The 16,652-nt window shown below is 46.8% G+C and overlaps 1 protein-coding gene across 2 annotated transcripts in view; it reads left to right on the top strand.

The window, feature by feature from the left end:
• The window catches only part of SIL1 (SIL1 nucleotide exchange factor), a 98,879-nt gene that overhangs the window by 48,132 nt on the left and 34,095 nt on the right, over positions 1–16,652 (top strand). For both annotated transcript variants that reach the window (XM_082489867.1, XM_082489868.1), the window contains exons 5-8: positions 3,556–3,676; positions 5,888–5,984; positions 9,198–9,389; positions 14,262–14,383. In XM_082489867.1, coding sequence (XP_082345993.1) covers positions 3,556–3,676; positions 5,888–5,984; positions 9,198–9,389; positions 14,262–14,383 — 532 coding nt within the window. The remainder of the gene's footprint in view (positions 1–3,555; positions 3,677–5,887; positions 5,985–9,197; positions 9,390–14,261; positions 14,384–16,652) is intronic.

The following is a 16,652-nucleotide window of genomic DNA, read 5'->3' as shown; positions in this document are numbered from 1 at the left end:
ACGCATCCAAGTAAGATGAATGCTGATGCACTAGAAGGACCTCCAGAAGACTGTGTGTTTTTAGGCTGCGGATGCTTGGACACACGGCAGCACCCAGGCACGGGGACGGTTTGTCCGGAGAACGGTTTAAGTCAGAAAGCGGTGGTGCACCAGCTTGTGTGGGAGAGCAAAGCCAGTCCCGGTGCTTCTGCAACGATAAAGGGATTAAATAGAGAATGGGAACGATGCTGTCCTAGCAGCACGTTGCCACAGGATCAGTGTCTCCTCCTTGGAAAATAAGCACTCTTGCTTTGCTTTGACATTTATTCCCAATAAATAGCTTGTCATTCGTGCAGTGGCAAGCGTTTGTTATCCTCTGAAAGTATTCTACCTGTTGGACGCTATCTTTCTGGCTGCGAGGTGAAGGGTTGAGCGATTGAGGGGCAGGTGGGCAGTACGTTCCTGTCGGGGACGCTGGGTGGTCTGCTTAAACCTTATGGCTTTCTCTTAGATCCATCAACCCAAGCTGATGCAGTAATGTGTATTTAACTCATTTCAGCTGTGGTTTAAAAAATTCAAAGTATGGGATAGGTTTTAAGCAGTAAAACTTACAAACTGGCTGTGGGGGAAAGAGTTTGCTGGCTTCCTTCTCCAGCAGCTATAACCTTTTCTGCAGGTTCATGGAGAGGTTTGCGCAGCTATTTCTACTCACTGGGTAGATTATTTGGAGGTGGGAAATCAATTAGAATGGAAACTCTTCTTTCCCTTTATAAGAGGCAAGAGAGTAGGACAGGATGAGATCTAGCGGCTGTGGGACTGGGAGATCTCTGGAAAATGAGACCGTTCAGCTTCGTTCAGTACCGCAGATGTGAAGCGCATACCTGTTTGGATAGACATCGTTTATTTTTCTAAGGTGTCAAGGAGAAAAAAGGTCAGAAAATCACTTCAATACAAACTTGTTTTTATATTTTATAATTGAGTTTCAGTTCCTAAATGCAACTTAATACAAACAATAAGTAAAAAATTAATTCCTCTAGGGGAAAAAAGCTATTAAGAGTGTGATTCTGTATCAGCAGCACGTGAAGCTGTGTAATTGCTTACATATGTATCGCTCCGGTGCGTGCTCCCGGTTGTTGAATAGCATCAAATTATAGGAATCAAAGAGAATCAACTATTTTTAAGGGAAGCGTCTAGAAGCTACATATTGAACCATTAAAATTCAGGATTTCCAGCTTGCTTGTTTAAATCGGCAATTTTAATCACATTATTCAAGTCAACCCACCCTCAAGCACACTTTATAAATAATACTTCAAAATACCCCAAACTAAATAAGACTGAAGACCTCATCCTGGCTCAAACTTCTGGGATGTGCTAAGTGACTACACCAATCTTTTTGCTGAAAACAGAGATGTCTGTCTTGGTTTATTTAATAAAGCAGTACGTTTGTCCTGCTGTGGTGTGAATCTCCCCTGCTGTGCATGGTGGCAAGAAGAAATCCCTGTAGCAACGAAAGCTGCTTAAATACATCAGAGCTGAGATTTCTGCTCTGGGGTTTGGATGGTCTCGGTCAAATCTCACTTAGGACAGTGCGAAGAAGCAGGAGCGGTTTGTGCCTTCTCTGATGGCAACCTCCTTAATTCAGTTGTGCTGGGTTTGTGAGCTTGTGTGCACCAGGGTTCGTGTTTTCTTTTATTTACCACTCGCTGAAAATAGAAAGTGGGAGGACTGGTCACACGGGAGTCGCTCAGCCCTTCTGGAGGCTGCTCCCTTGCTTTCCCTTTCCATGTTTCTTTTAAGCAAAGCCCATCAGCCTCGTTCCTCTCCCGTGGCAACTGAGTGAACTAATGTGGCCAGATGCACCGGGAGCACGCCAGCCAGAATATACTGTACTCTTCAAATGGGGACATTTATTTCTGGCTGCGTTTGACAATTCAAGAGTGGCTTCAGAGAGTGCTGTGGTTGTAACCTGGGCTCTCCCAGTGCGAGCGTCCCCTCGCATCCTCCCCTAAGTGCTGTTTGTGCCTGTGGAGGAAGAAGTTGTCTGCGTGCACCCGCATGTTCAGCACGCAATGCCATTTTATAAAGCTCACCTTTTCAAAGTGGGAAGGTGCTCATCTAGACAGACATATAGATTAAAGCTCCCACATATCACAAGTAAAGGAGCAGAAGAAGGGTTGGGTCTGTCGACGGAAAGTGTACTAAGCGCGGAGGAGGCATATCTGGCCTGTCCTTGCATAGTTTAAGATGGGAAGATAATTAGGTCTGTCCCCTGACATATCTGACCAACACAACTTCCTACGGGCAGGATATGATGGAGAGAAAGAGGAGTTATCAGAAATGCACCCTGGTTTAATAGGAAATCCTCCAAAATGGATTTTCCTGTTTTTTTTCTAAATGCATTTATACCTGCTGGATGGCTTTAGGCTTTGAAATGTTTGCCTGAATTGTGACAAACAGCCCAGTCTTCTGTAGGAAACACCAGGTCCTTTGATCAGTGAAATGTCTCTTTGGTCTTGAAGAGGGAGGATCAATCCAGTCGTTCCCTAGACTACAGCATTTTGGTTTTGAGTGCATGTATTTATTGTATGAAATAATTATCCTTGTCTTTGCTTCCCTTTGGTAGGAGATGCTACCTGTCTCCTGCGCGCTGTGTTATTTTATCGAGGCGTCTTTTTAGGTAAAAGGAAACAGATAAAGGAAAGGCTGAATAGGGAAGCCTCATTGAGCGAATGGAACATGAGCGGCTGTGTGTCTGTCTGTCTGTCTGTCCATCTGTGTGGAGCTGAGATCTCTGTATTCATTCAGCTGCGACACCGCTCTCCTAAGCAGGCAGGTTTCTTGTATTGAAAGGAGAGGAAGTGACATCAAGAAGAAGCAACCAAATATTGCCATCTCTCCATCCTGGTGCGACAGCTGGCTATTGTGACGTGTTTGCAGTGAATTGTGACCAAGAAAAAACACCCTGAATCTCCCATCTTTTCTGCATTTAAAACCAAAGCTTAATGTATTATGTGTATTTTTGTTGGCAGATAGTAGTGATCATATATTCCTTTTAATACAATATTTCCAAACCAACACAGCCTTGCCTCAGTACGCTTGATGTTCAGCGTACCTGGCTGTCCTCTGTGGTATGCTTTGATTTCATTTTGGCAGCTGTGTTTTATGCGCTCTACCCCCATCAGCAACCAATTCCCCTTTCTCCAAATCGTCTCCAAATATGCTCCTGATGTGGAGTTTTAGTGCTTTTTTAGGAGCTGGCCCAGGAGGGAGGAGGGAACTGGTGCTCTGCTGGGCTTGGGGTCCCTCCGCCCCTGCAGCACGGAGCCAGCCTGGCTGCACGGGGATGCATTTGGTGGTCAGGGTGGCATCTCCACGATGTCAAATTGGCATGTGGATCAAAGGGACATTGCTGGAGGGGAGAGTGAGCGGTGGCAGGTATCCCGCTCCTGTTCACCGTGTGGGATGAGGCTTTTATATCTTGTTCTCCCGGGTAGGATCATGTGCCTTCAGCTCTCCCTTCCTGCGCAAAGCTTGAAATAACTCATGTATCTAAAGTCACCCAACCTTTGTTTGTAGGTCAAGCTGTTCCTGCAGGGTCACACGTACGATTAAATCTGCAGACAGGAGACAGAGAAGCCAAGCTCCCAGATAGCGAAAATGGAAAAAGTGACACGAGAGAAGAGAGAAGAAGAAAAAGGTATGGTGATGCAAAGCATTAGGGGGTGGGTCGGCTGTGTGTCTTTTATTAAAGGCCAGGTTCCCTGGTGCCACTCAATTGCTGTCTCTTCCCAAGATTTAATTGCTGGTTTAAGAATTTAGCAGTGCTGAAAACAGAGCCCTGTCCTTTGTGATCCCTTCGGGATGGCGATAGAAGTGCCCTGAGTGCATATTCAGAGACACCTTCGTGGCTTCTCATGCCATCACACTGAAACTAAATTTGCATTGTGGCTTCTTCGAATGACATTTATTCCTTTGAAATGTCTGCAGCAATCTGTCTGAAACTACTTTCTGAGCTTGAACCCTCAGAGCAGTTGTGAGGGGCTCTGTTGGTGCTGACCTGAGCCAGATAACATTGTTTTTAACTCAGTGCGGTTGGCAGGCTTGCAGCATTCAGTTACACATCACTTATTGCCAACGTTCTCCTTAGATCACACAGCTTTTCCACATCTTTAAATTTGTTTTAAAAGTTTCACAGGTGCTGACTTTTCCCCTTGGCACGCTCCTAACAAAGACAGGTTTAGTCTTTGAGGGGCAGAGGGAAGGCAGGGGGGGAAAACGTGAGCACAAACCCGAGGAAGCGAGATTTCAGGAAATATATTCAACCTCACACAGGTTATGGGCAGCTCTTTCCTGAAGTGCATGAGGCTTACCCCTGCTTCCCTCACTCCCCCCGTTACTCCTGTTCAGAGCATGGAGAGGCTCTTAAGCTTCATAATGCCTCGACAGTTGGCTTTTCTTTTTTCTGTGTAAGAGGGTTTGTAGCCCAGATAAACACTCTCTGAACCAATGAGATAGGTGTAAAGAGCAACACGACGTGTTTTTTAGTGTTCCTGTGTCATTTCTGCTTGGATTTACCCTTGCCCTAACTTTGTGTGTAACGATCATCAGAACTTAAGCTGTAAATCTCCACGTTAAAGCTTGCAAGTCCTTAGCAATGATCTAGTTGGCACAGTGGTGCTTTTTTTGTTTTTCTTGTGAAACATTTCCCGCTTTTTGCGTTGCTACATGAAATTCAGAGGCATAAATTAATCAGCTATATTTATTGTGTTAGCACTTGAGATTTTGGGTCGGTGTGCAGATTATGGAGCCTTTTTTGATTGTCACAGAATCACAGAATAGTCAGGGTTGGAAGGGACCTCTGGAGATCATCTAGTCCAACCCCCCTGCCAGAGCAGGGCCACCTACAACAGGTTGCACAGGACAGCGTCCAGGCGGGTTTTGAACGTCTCCAGAGTGGGAGACTCCACAACCTCTCTGGGCAGCCTGTTCCAGTGCTCCACTACCCTCAAAGTGAAGAAGTTCCTCCTCATGTTAAGATGGAACTTCCTATGTTCAAGCTTGTGCCCATTACCCCTCGTCCTATCAATGGGCACCACTGAAAAAAGACTCCTCCCATCCCTCTGGCATCCTCCCTTTAAGTATTTGAAAGCATTAATAAGATCCCCCCTCAGTCGTCTTTTCTCTAGACTAAAGAGACCCAAGTTCCTCAGCCTTTCCTCATATGAAAGATGTTCTAATCCCCTGATCATCTTCGTAGCCCTTTGCTGGACCCTTTCCAGCAGATCCCTGTCTTTCTTGAACTGGGGAGCCCAGAACTGGACGCAGTACTCCAGATGCGGCCTCACCAGGGCAGAGTAGAGGGGGAGGATGACCTCCCTCGACGTGCTGGCCACACTCTTTTTGATGCACCCCAGGATGCCATTGGCCCTCTTGGCCACCAGGGCACATTGCTGGCTCATAGTCATCCTGTTGTCCACCAGGACTCCCAGGTCCCTTTCCACAGAGCTGCTCTCCAGGAGGTCAGCCCCCAACCTGTACTGGTGCTTGGGGTTATTCCTCCCCAGATGCAGTACCCTACATTTACCCTTGTTGAATTTCATTAGGTTCCTCCCTGCCCAACTCTCCAGCCTGTCCAGGTCACGCTGTAAAGCAGCACAGCCTTCTGGCGTGTCAGCCACTCCTCCCAGTTTAGTGTCATCAGCAAACTGCAAACCACACACAAAATACAGCGCTCAGACTAATCTTTTCTCGAGGGTGGAGGGTTTTTTTTGTGTGTTTTAAGTGACATGCATGGAAATCTAGCGTTCTTAGTTCCTTTCCTCCTGACATTATCCATTGCAAATATATTGCAATGAAAATATTATAGATACAGTTGTTTACTCATAAACTGTTTTGTTTCCTCTGCAAGGCTGGGCAAGGTGGATGTTGACACAAATTCATTCACGTCCCAGGAGCTCAAAAAAGCGTTGGCTAAAATGAAGGAAAGTGAGAAGGCAGAAAGAAAGGTAAGGACAGTTCCCTGTTCCTAAAGCAATGCACAGTACACAGATGCAAACGCCCAACATTGCACGTCTCAGAAATATGGTAGTTAAAGTAATTGCTTGGGAAAATACTGCACAGAGTAATCTTCTGGTGAATGTGGACCTAAAATACCTTTGCTAGCTTGTTAGTGATATAGTTCCCTGGGAAACGCTCACCCTTTTTTGTACTAATCCTGGGTTTTCTGTAAGAATGGAAAACTTTTGTTCGGGTCAGTTTTATTCATTTCAGACTTAAAGGCCTTGTGTTGCAAGCTGCTAATAAGTACTTAACTATATTTTCAGAGTTCGGGCTGTTTCTTAGTAATAATTATCCCCTGGGCTGTCGGGGGGAGAGGGACTGCAGTGGTGGAGTGGGCTGGGATCAGCAGTTTAGCGACAGATCAGCCATCAGATGCTGCTGCTTTACTCAAGTGAGTGAGATCTCAACTAGCAAACCAGGCACACAGTGTCCACATAGCTGTCCTCACAAGCCATCCAGACACCGAATTTCTTACTGCCATTCTTGGTGTACCAATGCTGAAGCGAAGCTATGGGATCTTTCCTGTGAACCCAAAGCAGGTATGGTTAGTAAGCTCTTCAGTGAGATGTTGCTCCCCTAAGTTTTCTGATACCAGTGTGATTAGATCTGAATTATTAATGCAAAAAAGTTACTTGCAAACGCTTGTGTGAACCCGCAGACTGATTTCCTTTCCATTGTTTGGATGTATTTTTATCCATTGTTTTGATTTATTTATTCAACTGCCGCTTGGTTCACAAAAATGTCTGCAGAGCCCCCGAAGTGGACTGGATTGCAGCATGATGGTATTTGTAATGGAAGTTACTTTGCCATTCACTGTCCTCCTTGGTTTAGGTTTCTAGTTTCATGCCCTCGGTAGTATAACCCAAATGGCCATGGTGAAGCATAGGCCTATATTAGCTCTAATTTTCCCATTTAGTTACAAATAGCCCACAATCCAAAGTAAAATAGAATATAAGTGCTGCTTTCAGCCCTCTCCAGGCTTGGAGTTGGTCCCCAACCACTGGCATGGCACTGGTGGGATGATGCACTACTCATCTGGTGGATCACAGCCTTTTTCCCGTCTTCCGCTCGGCAATATTTCTGTAAGCCCTAGCTCCTCCTGCTGCTTTGACTTTGTCTCAGTCAAAGGCAAACTGAGGTTAGGAGTCAAGGCTAGAGAGCCTTGGAGTTGCAGAAAATCTTTTTTTCCCCTTGTCTGGCACCAGGGCATTATTTCAGTTTCCATAAGATTATTTATGTAGCAGCCAGCATTACTGATAGCAGGACTTCTTGAAATGAGTGTCATTTAAATGCAAAAATTAGTGGTACTCTATTATGTGAAAATAAGCCGTATTTTAAAAAACCCTGTTAGAATAGCTATTGTCCCAGCAACTGGGCTAAAACCAGCTACATCTAATGGACCTAAAGTACTCCATTTAAAATCACTCCTGCAGGGAGCAAATTCATCCTTGAAGTAACTGTGTCAGAGTAAATTGAGTTACACTATGCGTGTTCCCGTCTGTGCTCCTGCAAAAGCAATTCTGTGCGGTTGGGGTGGGGATGGTGTTCCGTGTTGCCATGTGGTACCTGTAGTAATTAGGCCAGCAGTCATTAATGCCGACTGTACGGCTGCCATTAAATCGATAGTGCTTTACTTCCATCACTCTTTTTTTTTTTTTTCTTTTTTTTTTTCCCCTGTAATGGCTGGAGCCCATGGCTTCTGTTCTCACATGAGGGAGTGGGGCAGTGCTTGCAGGGGGGAGCACTGCACGTGCAAACCCTCGAGCTGGGCGTTGCTCCTGTATTAAAAACATATTTTGGTATTTTTATTTGTGACGGAATCTCTTTCAAAAGGGGCTTTCTTGCTTTCTCCTGGTCTTGGGGCAGCCCATCTTCAATCTGGCCTCTCTGCTTCCTCCACCCCTGCCTGCCCCAGTGCTGATGCTTGGAGCATCTTTCTTACGAGGCAAGGCTGAGGGACTTGGGGCTTTTTAGTCTAGAGAAAAGACTGAGCGGGGATCTTATCAACGCTTATAAATCCTTAAAGGGAGGCTGCCAGGGGGTGGGAACAGTCTTTTTTCAGTGGTGCCCAGTGACAGGACAAGAGGGAATGGGCACAAACTTGAGCATAGGAAATTCCATCTTAACATGAGGAGGAACTTCTTTCCTGTGCGGGTGGCAGAGCACTGGCACAGGCTGCCCAGATAAGTGGGGGAGTCTCCCACTCTGGAGCCATTCCAAACCCGCCTGGACGCCATCCTGTGCCACTGCTGGAGGTGTCCCTGCTCTGGCAGGGGATGGGACTGGGGGAGCTCCAGAGGGCCCTTCCAACCCTCACCAGTCTGTGATTCTGTGTTTCTGTGATGCTGGATAATTGGTTCCTGCCAGCTCTGGAGCTCTCTTAGATCTCTGGCAGAACCTTTTCCTTCCCACCGCACGCCTTTCTGCAGCTCTTGGTTCATCGCAGCCCTTGGGTGCTGTTTGTATGAGCGAGACGAGTGGTGCTGCAGGACAAGCTGTCTCCTGGCCGAGCCCCGTGGCATGGCACTTCAGCTGCCCCCACCTTGCAGCCGGTTCTCCTGCTTTGCTTTCTGACAGCTTCTGTCCCTGACAGTGAGTGCATACGTTTCCCTGGCAAAGCCATCCTGAAATTTGTTAAGTGATTGGGATGCATCTTCGTACACATCCGAGGAGATCTCCTTCATGTCACTGGGCAGTTCAGGCTGGACAGGACCTCCGGAGGTCTCCAGCCCCATCTCCGGCTCCAAGCAGGGTCAGTTGTGAGATTGTGGAGGTTGCTCAAGGCTTTTTGCAGTCAGGGCTTGAGAACATCCACTTCCAGGCAAGCGAGCAGTAGTGCTGCCTACCTCTGGGCTTGACAGTGTTTTGGAAAGTGCATAGGATGTAGAAATGGTGTACAAAGCCCTAGGTACGTGCTCAGCTCCTCGGGGAGTTGCTTACGGTTACCCAAGGTGGGTATCTTAGAGCTAAAGGGGTTCCTGGGCTTCTCAGAAGGACCCTCCAACGCTTCCCCTGCGTCTCTGATGTGTAGCGGTAAATCTGTTTGCATAGAGAGCCAGGTTCCCCTTGTAAATCTGGGACTGGGGTTTCTTTCTTCATCTTTCTTAGCTCTCTTTATCACCTCTCTTCATATCTGGTTTCCTCCTTATGCTTTCAAGGCCCACGAGGAAGAAGTAAGGAAGAAGTTCCGGCCCATAGAGCAGCTGAAGGAGGAGTTTGAAAAGCTGAACATGAAGATGGAAACAGATTATGAAATTATGGTTAAATTAATCGGCAAATTCAACAACTCTGCCTCCACGCTGGATGAAAAAGTAGCAGCACTTTATGATCTTGAATATTATGTTCACCAGGTAACGAAAATGCATTGGTAACTACCATGTAAAATCCAGGGGATACGGTGTCATAAACGTGGGTTTATTTTTCTTATCGCTATCAGGTAATACAAATTGCTTAATTATCATAATCCTGGGACAATAACAGACAGCAGAGGGCTACTGCAGGCTTATTTTATATCCAAGTTTGAATAAATCATCTCTCGTACCAGTAGCGAGCAGTTTCCTAGGGGCTAGTGTTGCCTGATTTGTTGTCTGTTCTCAGGCTTTTTTCTGTGCCCTCTCTTTTTCTTCTTTTATACGCTAAATGTTATGAAATGGGCTTTTATATGCCATTTTTGGGTAAGTATAGTGATGGTTGTTAAAAAAATAATTATTTTCTCGCTTCCTCCGTGGAAAGCACGCAGGTAGGTCCCCTTACACCAGTTGGCAGAGAATGTCTTTGTACCAGGGAAGACAACAGCCACCCAAAAACCTGTATTTTGTCTCGGCGTGAGTAAGAAATGGCATGTAGAGCCTCCCTCACGGCTGGGCCCATGGCAGAAATGACTGAAGAGGCTCAGACGAAGAGCAAGTTGCTGAGCGTCAGCTGAGACGTGCTAATTGGCTCTGTGTGAGGTTGAATATATTTCCTGAAATCTCACTTCCTCGGGTTTGTGCTCACGTTTTCCACCCCCCCGCCCCTCCCTCTGATCTCTCTTGCTCTGCTTTCAGCTCGCACATTTTTACCTCCTGTTGGTTGCAGGCTCTGGGTGTGCTGCTCTCCTCCCTTGTGCCTGGTGCCTTCCCACGCTGCAGCAGCTTGGGTGGGTGTCCAGGCATCAAGGCTGTGTTCTGCCTCATGAGAAAGGACTGGGCTTCTCCTTCCCCCCAGCGACCGAGAGAGTCAGGAGCAGACTGGGAGAGTTTTCAGTGTTGCTCTCTGTGACTTTACCATTTCGGAGGGTGAACGGGACAACTCTTGGGAGATGCCAGCGCAAGACCTTTTGTTGGAACGGCACTTCTTAAAACCAAACGTGGTATTTTGAGGGAAGGTAGCTGAAGGAATGCGCTGCTGAGAGAGGGAGTCCGTGCACCAGCTAATAGAAGTGTTATTTCCAGGGCTCTTTGTCTTGATTTTCCACACTAAATCTCTGTCATACTCATGCAGAGGCTTCCTTGCTGTTTGTTCTCAATGCTTTTGTTTCACTGACGGCATCTGTCTGACTCAGAGAATAAGTGTGAACAATGGGTGCCCAAAGAGCTTCATATTTATACTCAGGGCTAATTCTGTCTGGTTAAGGGTGCCAGAGCATCAGGCCAGCATGCTAAAAAGCAATGCCCAAACACCCTGGGATGCTTCGGGTTCCAGCAATAATGGTCTGGACTATTCCAGCATAAAATCCCGCCTGGTTGCAGCTCAGGATGGGACAAACAATGTCAGAAATGTGAGATGAGCCAGGAAGCGATCCCCACTCCCTATGCAGGGACTGGAGCATCAAAGGGAACCACATCCAGCATCAAAGTGGTCAAAAAGGGGGATAATGGCCGGGAGGCTGGCAGGGAGCACAGAGGGCTCCTTTGTGCATCGATCACAACGTTGCTCTGTGCCCGCGCTGTCGGGGCAGATGGCTGGGCAGCACCTTCTCATCAGGCAGGAAGCTGATAAGAAATATGACTTGTCTCTAAGCCAGCATGGCTTTTCCTCCTCTTTCTTCTTCCAGCCAGTTGAATGCATCCAGAGCATTATCTCTGCTTGGTACTGACTTTAGCAGCACTGGCTTAATGTAATTACTGAATAGCAGCCAAATACACTTGTGTCGCATAACCCTGGAAGGGCTGAACTTGTCAGGAGTCTTCTGCGGTGAGCCACGGCTGTGGGACATGTGAGACTGGGGACAGCTCTGCTGCTTTCTTCCCCCCCCCGCCCCCCCCCCAGCCTCCGTCTGAATGGTAACGTGCTATGGCTTTTGGTAATCGTTCTACTCCCAGCCATCCTGCTGCTGTTTCCAGGGCACAAAATACCCCATTGAGTGGAAAATACCATGCCCTGCAGGGGTTGCAAGCGACGGATGCTCTCTGCTCTGCGGCGTGGTCATGGGCATCCCAGAGGCGCTGGGATGTGAAGCAGCGCATACCTCTGAGCTTGCTGTGAGGGGAAGCCATGGCCGGTGCCGAGCTGGGGAGAGACGCTCTCTCCTGCTCTTCAAGAATCAGCCCAAGGGCTCTGTGTTTGCTCAGCTTTTGGTTGCCAGCTCTGGTTTGCTTCTCATCCATCAGGATTCAACTTGGCATGTTTGGGAGCCCATCTTGGAGAAAGAGCAGGAAGGTTTGGCTTGCTAGGTTATCTGTAACGCATAAAAACCAAATGCAAATGTGAAGAGGCCAGAGCATAACTCATTTATAAACAGAATTCACGGTGCTTGCACAGCAGTGTGCGGAGCCAAGACCCGTTCTTATGCATTGCAGGCTCTTTCTCTCAATTATTTACTCTCCTTATCTTCCTCTCTCCCCTCCTCTGACATGCTACACCATTTCTCACTGCTAATTTCCTCTCCGTTGTGTACTGCTGACATGCTGCTCGCTTCTTCCTCACTTTCGTTTTCTAACATTTTCTCTCTCCCCTTCCCTCCCCTTCCCATTTTCTTTCTCCTCGGATTCAAAGCTGCTCCCTGAATAACTGCTGTCATATTTGCTCTTCTCCCATCCCTCTCCTCGCCCACCTTCCCTGTGTAGTTTACTCAAGAGTTCTTTTGATCTTTGGCTTTCTTCCGTGCTGTTTTCAGTGGACTGAAGCGAGGCACGAGCTGCTGCCTTGCAGCATCTGCTGCTCCCCAGAGAGGTTAATACCTTCAAGTTGTTGAGTTTGGGGGTTTTGTTGGTTTTAAAATGGTGAGCGAGGGAAGGAGCTCTTGCAACAGACTCCAGTTAAAAAAAAATAATAAATACATCTTCAAAACAAGCTTTATAGCACACTTTGTATTCTGCGGCTGAGATGTCTTGCTGGCGCTAGGGCTGGCCTGAAGGACGTCTGTGCTGACGAGGATACGGCGACAGTTGGTTTTACCACGACTGATGCTGGATGCAAACTTCTGCCTGCCTGTGCATTCCCTCCTGAGCAGAAGTCAACGTCCAATTCCAGCGTTAAAACAAGCTCGGAGTTTTTACAGAGGCTGAGCAATAAAAGGACCCACGTGTAGCTGAAATTGGGTTGCTTCATAGATTTTTTTGTAGACAAAGATGGGCCTGCAGAAAAGTAAGAGGTCTGGCAGGTCCAATTTATAGGGACAATTAAAAAAATAGGATCTGAAAGGATACAAAAGCTGCTGCAAATCCTGAATCAGCCCCAGCAGACCTGCGGAGATGGGCTTTCTGTTGCTGGCTTTGCAGAGGGACAGCAAGTGGTGGGTATTGTCCCGCTGGGGAGAAGAGACGGGCTGTAGCTCCCCAGGTCCTGCTTTGGTAAAAACATACCCGTAGGACACAAAGCTAAGTAGCTTCTTTATTCTCTTGGGTACCTAAAATATCCAACTGACGGCCAATTTTGGTGAAGGCACACGGTTGAGATAAAAATAACACTGAGCATGAAGTCACTGTTGACTGAGAGAGTGTTCAGGCTGGATCGCAGTGCCTGAGCCTGCCATACCCTGCACGCCTCGTGTTGTTTGTCCTGTTCCACCCCATTGGTGCTGTCTGCTCGCTGAAGCCGGGGAGGTCGGTTTGTCCAGCTGATAACTCATTTTTTAGGTTATATTTCCATCTACCAACACATGCTGTTGTCTCCCTGTCTTTCAGGGAGGAGAAATGTTGACATTCTAAAACTGATTATTTTTGCAAACATAATTCCGAGCGTTCATCAGGTTCCCCTTTAGACTGCAAAAAAAAAAAAAAAAAATCCTTGAAAACCAAAATGCATTGATTTGACTTTGGATTGAATTTTGTACATGAAGCACTTTATGCTGTTTCTCTAAATTTTGTTTGCAGGCCACTCTGAGCCCTTTTCTAATCTCCTCTCCGAGAACAGATGCCCGCTGTGATTTGTGCCTGCTTAGCCTCAAGTCTGGTTAAAGTCAAAGACCGATGAATCCCCGCTAATGTTTAAACTTTTCCCTACTGGCAGTTAGTCCAATATTGTCTGCTTTAGAAAAATCATTCTCAGGCTGCCCCGAGGGGAAGCTCCTGGATGACCCTTCCAAGCAGGGACTGGCTTTTTCGTCTCACATCCGGGTGAAGTTGTTGACGGCACTCATGAAAAACACCCAGAATCGCCCGTGCGCCTAGCTGCGAGCAGAGCTGATGCTGCCCGTGTACCGTTGCTGCTGTGACAGGCTCTTAAACATTCCCAACTCCTGGTGCTGCAATTAGAGCATCAATTAATTAATTGTATTTGCAAAACACACAATTCCCTGGGTTTCCAGTAACAGCCTGCCCAGGTGAGAGAGCAAAGAACTGGGCTTTTTTGACATCACCTGAATTACTGAAATGTGTTAAGGTCCCTTCCAACCTAAACCATTCTGTGATTCTACGTGGGAGGTGTCCCTGCACATGGCAGGGGGTTGGAACTCGATGATCTTCAAGGTCCCTTCCAACTAAAACCATTCTATGATTCTATTAATAGTTTTGATAGCTAAGCAAAGTATTTGAGATTTCAGCAATGCCTTCTGCATGTGATAATAGCCACCTATCAGTAGACTGTGCTTCTGCAACCATGACATCCACTGCTCGCAGACAGTATTGTACGAAATTCCAGCCAGTCGTTCCCTCTTAATTTTTAATTGCTTTTAAAACTCAGTGCTGGTTAGACTGGGAGGGAAGAGATGCTGTGCTTTCTGAAGCACGGCATTCTCAAAGGGTTGTTGAGTGGAATCTGGGTGGGTGTTCTGTACTGATGGGGGACCTGCTCTCTCCTAGGTGGACAATGCTAAGGACTTTCTCTCCATGGGTGGACTCCAGCTTGTGATTGATGGCCTGAACAGCACTGAGGCTGCGCTGAAGGAGCACGCCGCCTTCGTCCTGGGAGCCGCGCTATCCAGGTGAGCTCTGTCCCACCTTGGGTGGGAGGGTGAAAACTTCAGGAGACCAGACGGGCTCTGTGCTTCTCTTCATCTCTCTTGATTTATTTCTAATAGCGGGAGCTGAAAGCTTCTCTCATCCTGTGACACACGAAATTGTCTTCTCTCCTGCCAAGCCCTTTCCTTGCAGCACCACTTACCCAGGGCTTCTCCTCAGTGCATCCTCATCCTGCTTGTTAGACTTAGCCAGAAGTAATTTGGTGTGGAAGCTATGATTGTTTCTTGATTTGCCTGGGCTCTGTGTTTTTACAAAGTCTGAGGGGAATAATTCTGCCTCTCCTCCTCTCCCTTTGGCAGCCCTCTCTGGGGGAAGATCTGGAGGATGGTGCGCTTATGAGCGCCCCAGGGAGCACTTTTCTCCCTCCAATTTATTTCTCCTAGGCTGCTTTAGGATAACGAGATGCTGATCTCAGAAATATAGCAACACCTGTGGTCTTTGGGTTTTAGCCCCATGGACATTTGCCTCTGACACCAAAGGGGTGTCGATTAGACATGGGGTTAGGAGTGGGGTCGACAGGCTGAATCAAGAAGAGACTAGTCTGAAGGTTGTTTGTGGTTCATTGGACGGTGGCTGTTGCCAGAAGGAGCCCAGTCCTCCTTGTGCTAGGGTGTAGCGTGTAGTGCTGCAGGTGATACCTTGTGGGCTCAATGGATTTTAGCGGTGCCCCGTTTGGTTTATGGGTTTTGGGGCTTTGTGGTGTGTGTGTTGCACATTCACGTGTGTAGAGGCTTTAGAAATGTGTCGGATGGACCCAAACTTCAAGGTCAGAAGTGCAGAGTGAATATTGAAAGTCAGGATCGTTGTATCTGCATATTTCTGTGCCTAAAAATACAGTCACCTTCTCCACCATTATAAATTATTTATCACTTAGTCTAATATATAGTCTACAAATCTGCATTTCTTTGTCAATATTCTGTACGATGCAGTTGGTCCTCAGCATGTGTGAAGTAACATGGCTTCACAGACAGCAGCAGGTACACAGGTTTACACCAGGAAAGAATCCAGCTTATAGTCTGAAACAGGACTTGATTTACTGATCACAATGAAATACCCTCTTTCACATCAGAAACACGGATCTGCTCTTCATATTCTGGTGTATCTTAATGTTTGAAACAATATTGTAATTGTTTCCTTAGGTTTCTTAATAGCACGTAGACTCTTAATTATATGTTGCATTAAGAAAAGACCATGCAGAGGCTCTTGAAACGTTGATGGCTAACTTGCGAAATGACGGCGGCTATTGGTTCTTTCCTGATTTAGCTAACGTGACATGATCGAGACTCAAGAAATTAATTGTCTCATGATATGAGTGTGTAGCAGTGGCCACAAAACTAATGCTTTCGTATAATATTCCTCAGTTAATTGCAAATGCCTTTCTTTGGACAGAAACAATCTCTTTTCTAATATGACAATATCAAAATACTACTTTGGAAACTTTTAGACCTTTTTTCTTTAAAGGACATTCTGACAGATGGTAATTTTGAGTGGTTTGGATGATGTATTGTCTGAGAGCTCAGTTCCAAAATGTGAGGAATATTATGCCTGGTTTTTGGGTTTGCTTTTTTCCCCTTGCTGTGCTTAAGCTTTCTAATAGACACCTACATGCCAACTTGCCTGCTTTATGCTATCTGCTTAATTTGTTTGTTCATACATTTTCTCAGCTTACTCCATGCTCCATTTAAACTGCCAGGGGCATTTCAAGTACTTCACACTAAGCATTTTCTGATGTCTTGTGTTTTTCTGAGGGGTGGTTGTTTATTTCCTTCACTCATGGTTGTTCCTAGGGGCCTCGGTTAGGTGGTAGGACTTTCCAGTAAACGCCCAGAGGTGCCACAGCTCACTGGGCTGTAGGGGCATGATCTGATCCGTACTTGTGTGCCTGGGGCTGGTATTGGATCCTACGTTGGACGCTGAGCCGTGCCTGGGCAACAAGCACTGGTCTGCTCCTCACCAAATGGGTCTGTGGCCACCTCCCAGGTCGCTTCAGCCAGGTTGGCTCAGGCCAGTGGTTTCAAGCCAGGCAAACCTTCCCAGAGAAAAATCAAGGCATGATCGTAGCAGCTCCTCAGCCCAAACCAGGAGGCCGTTAACTGCTGGAAGAGGGAGTTTGGCATTGTTTGTAGGCAAGTTGTTTTATGCAGGAGAAAACCACTAGACACTGAGCAGGCTCAGACGTGCTTGGGTCACATCCAGAAGTTTTCAACTCTAAGAAATATCCAGGTCTTCTCC

The sequence above is a fragment of the Vanellus vanellus genome (genome assembly GCF_965231255.1).
Source record: "Vanellus vanellus genome assembly, chromosome: 13".
Taxonomy (NCBI): Eukaryota; Metazoa; Chordata; class Aves; order Charadriiformes; family Charadriidae; genus Vanellus; species Vanellus vanellus.
Note: the sequence above shows the minus strand (reverse complement) of the source record. Positions and strands in the feature narration are given on the sequence as shown.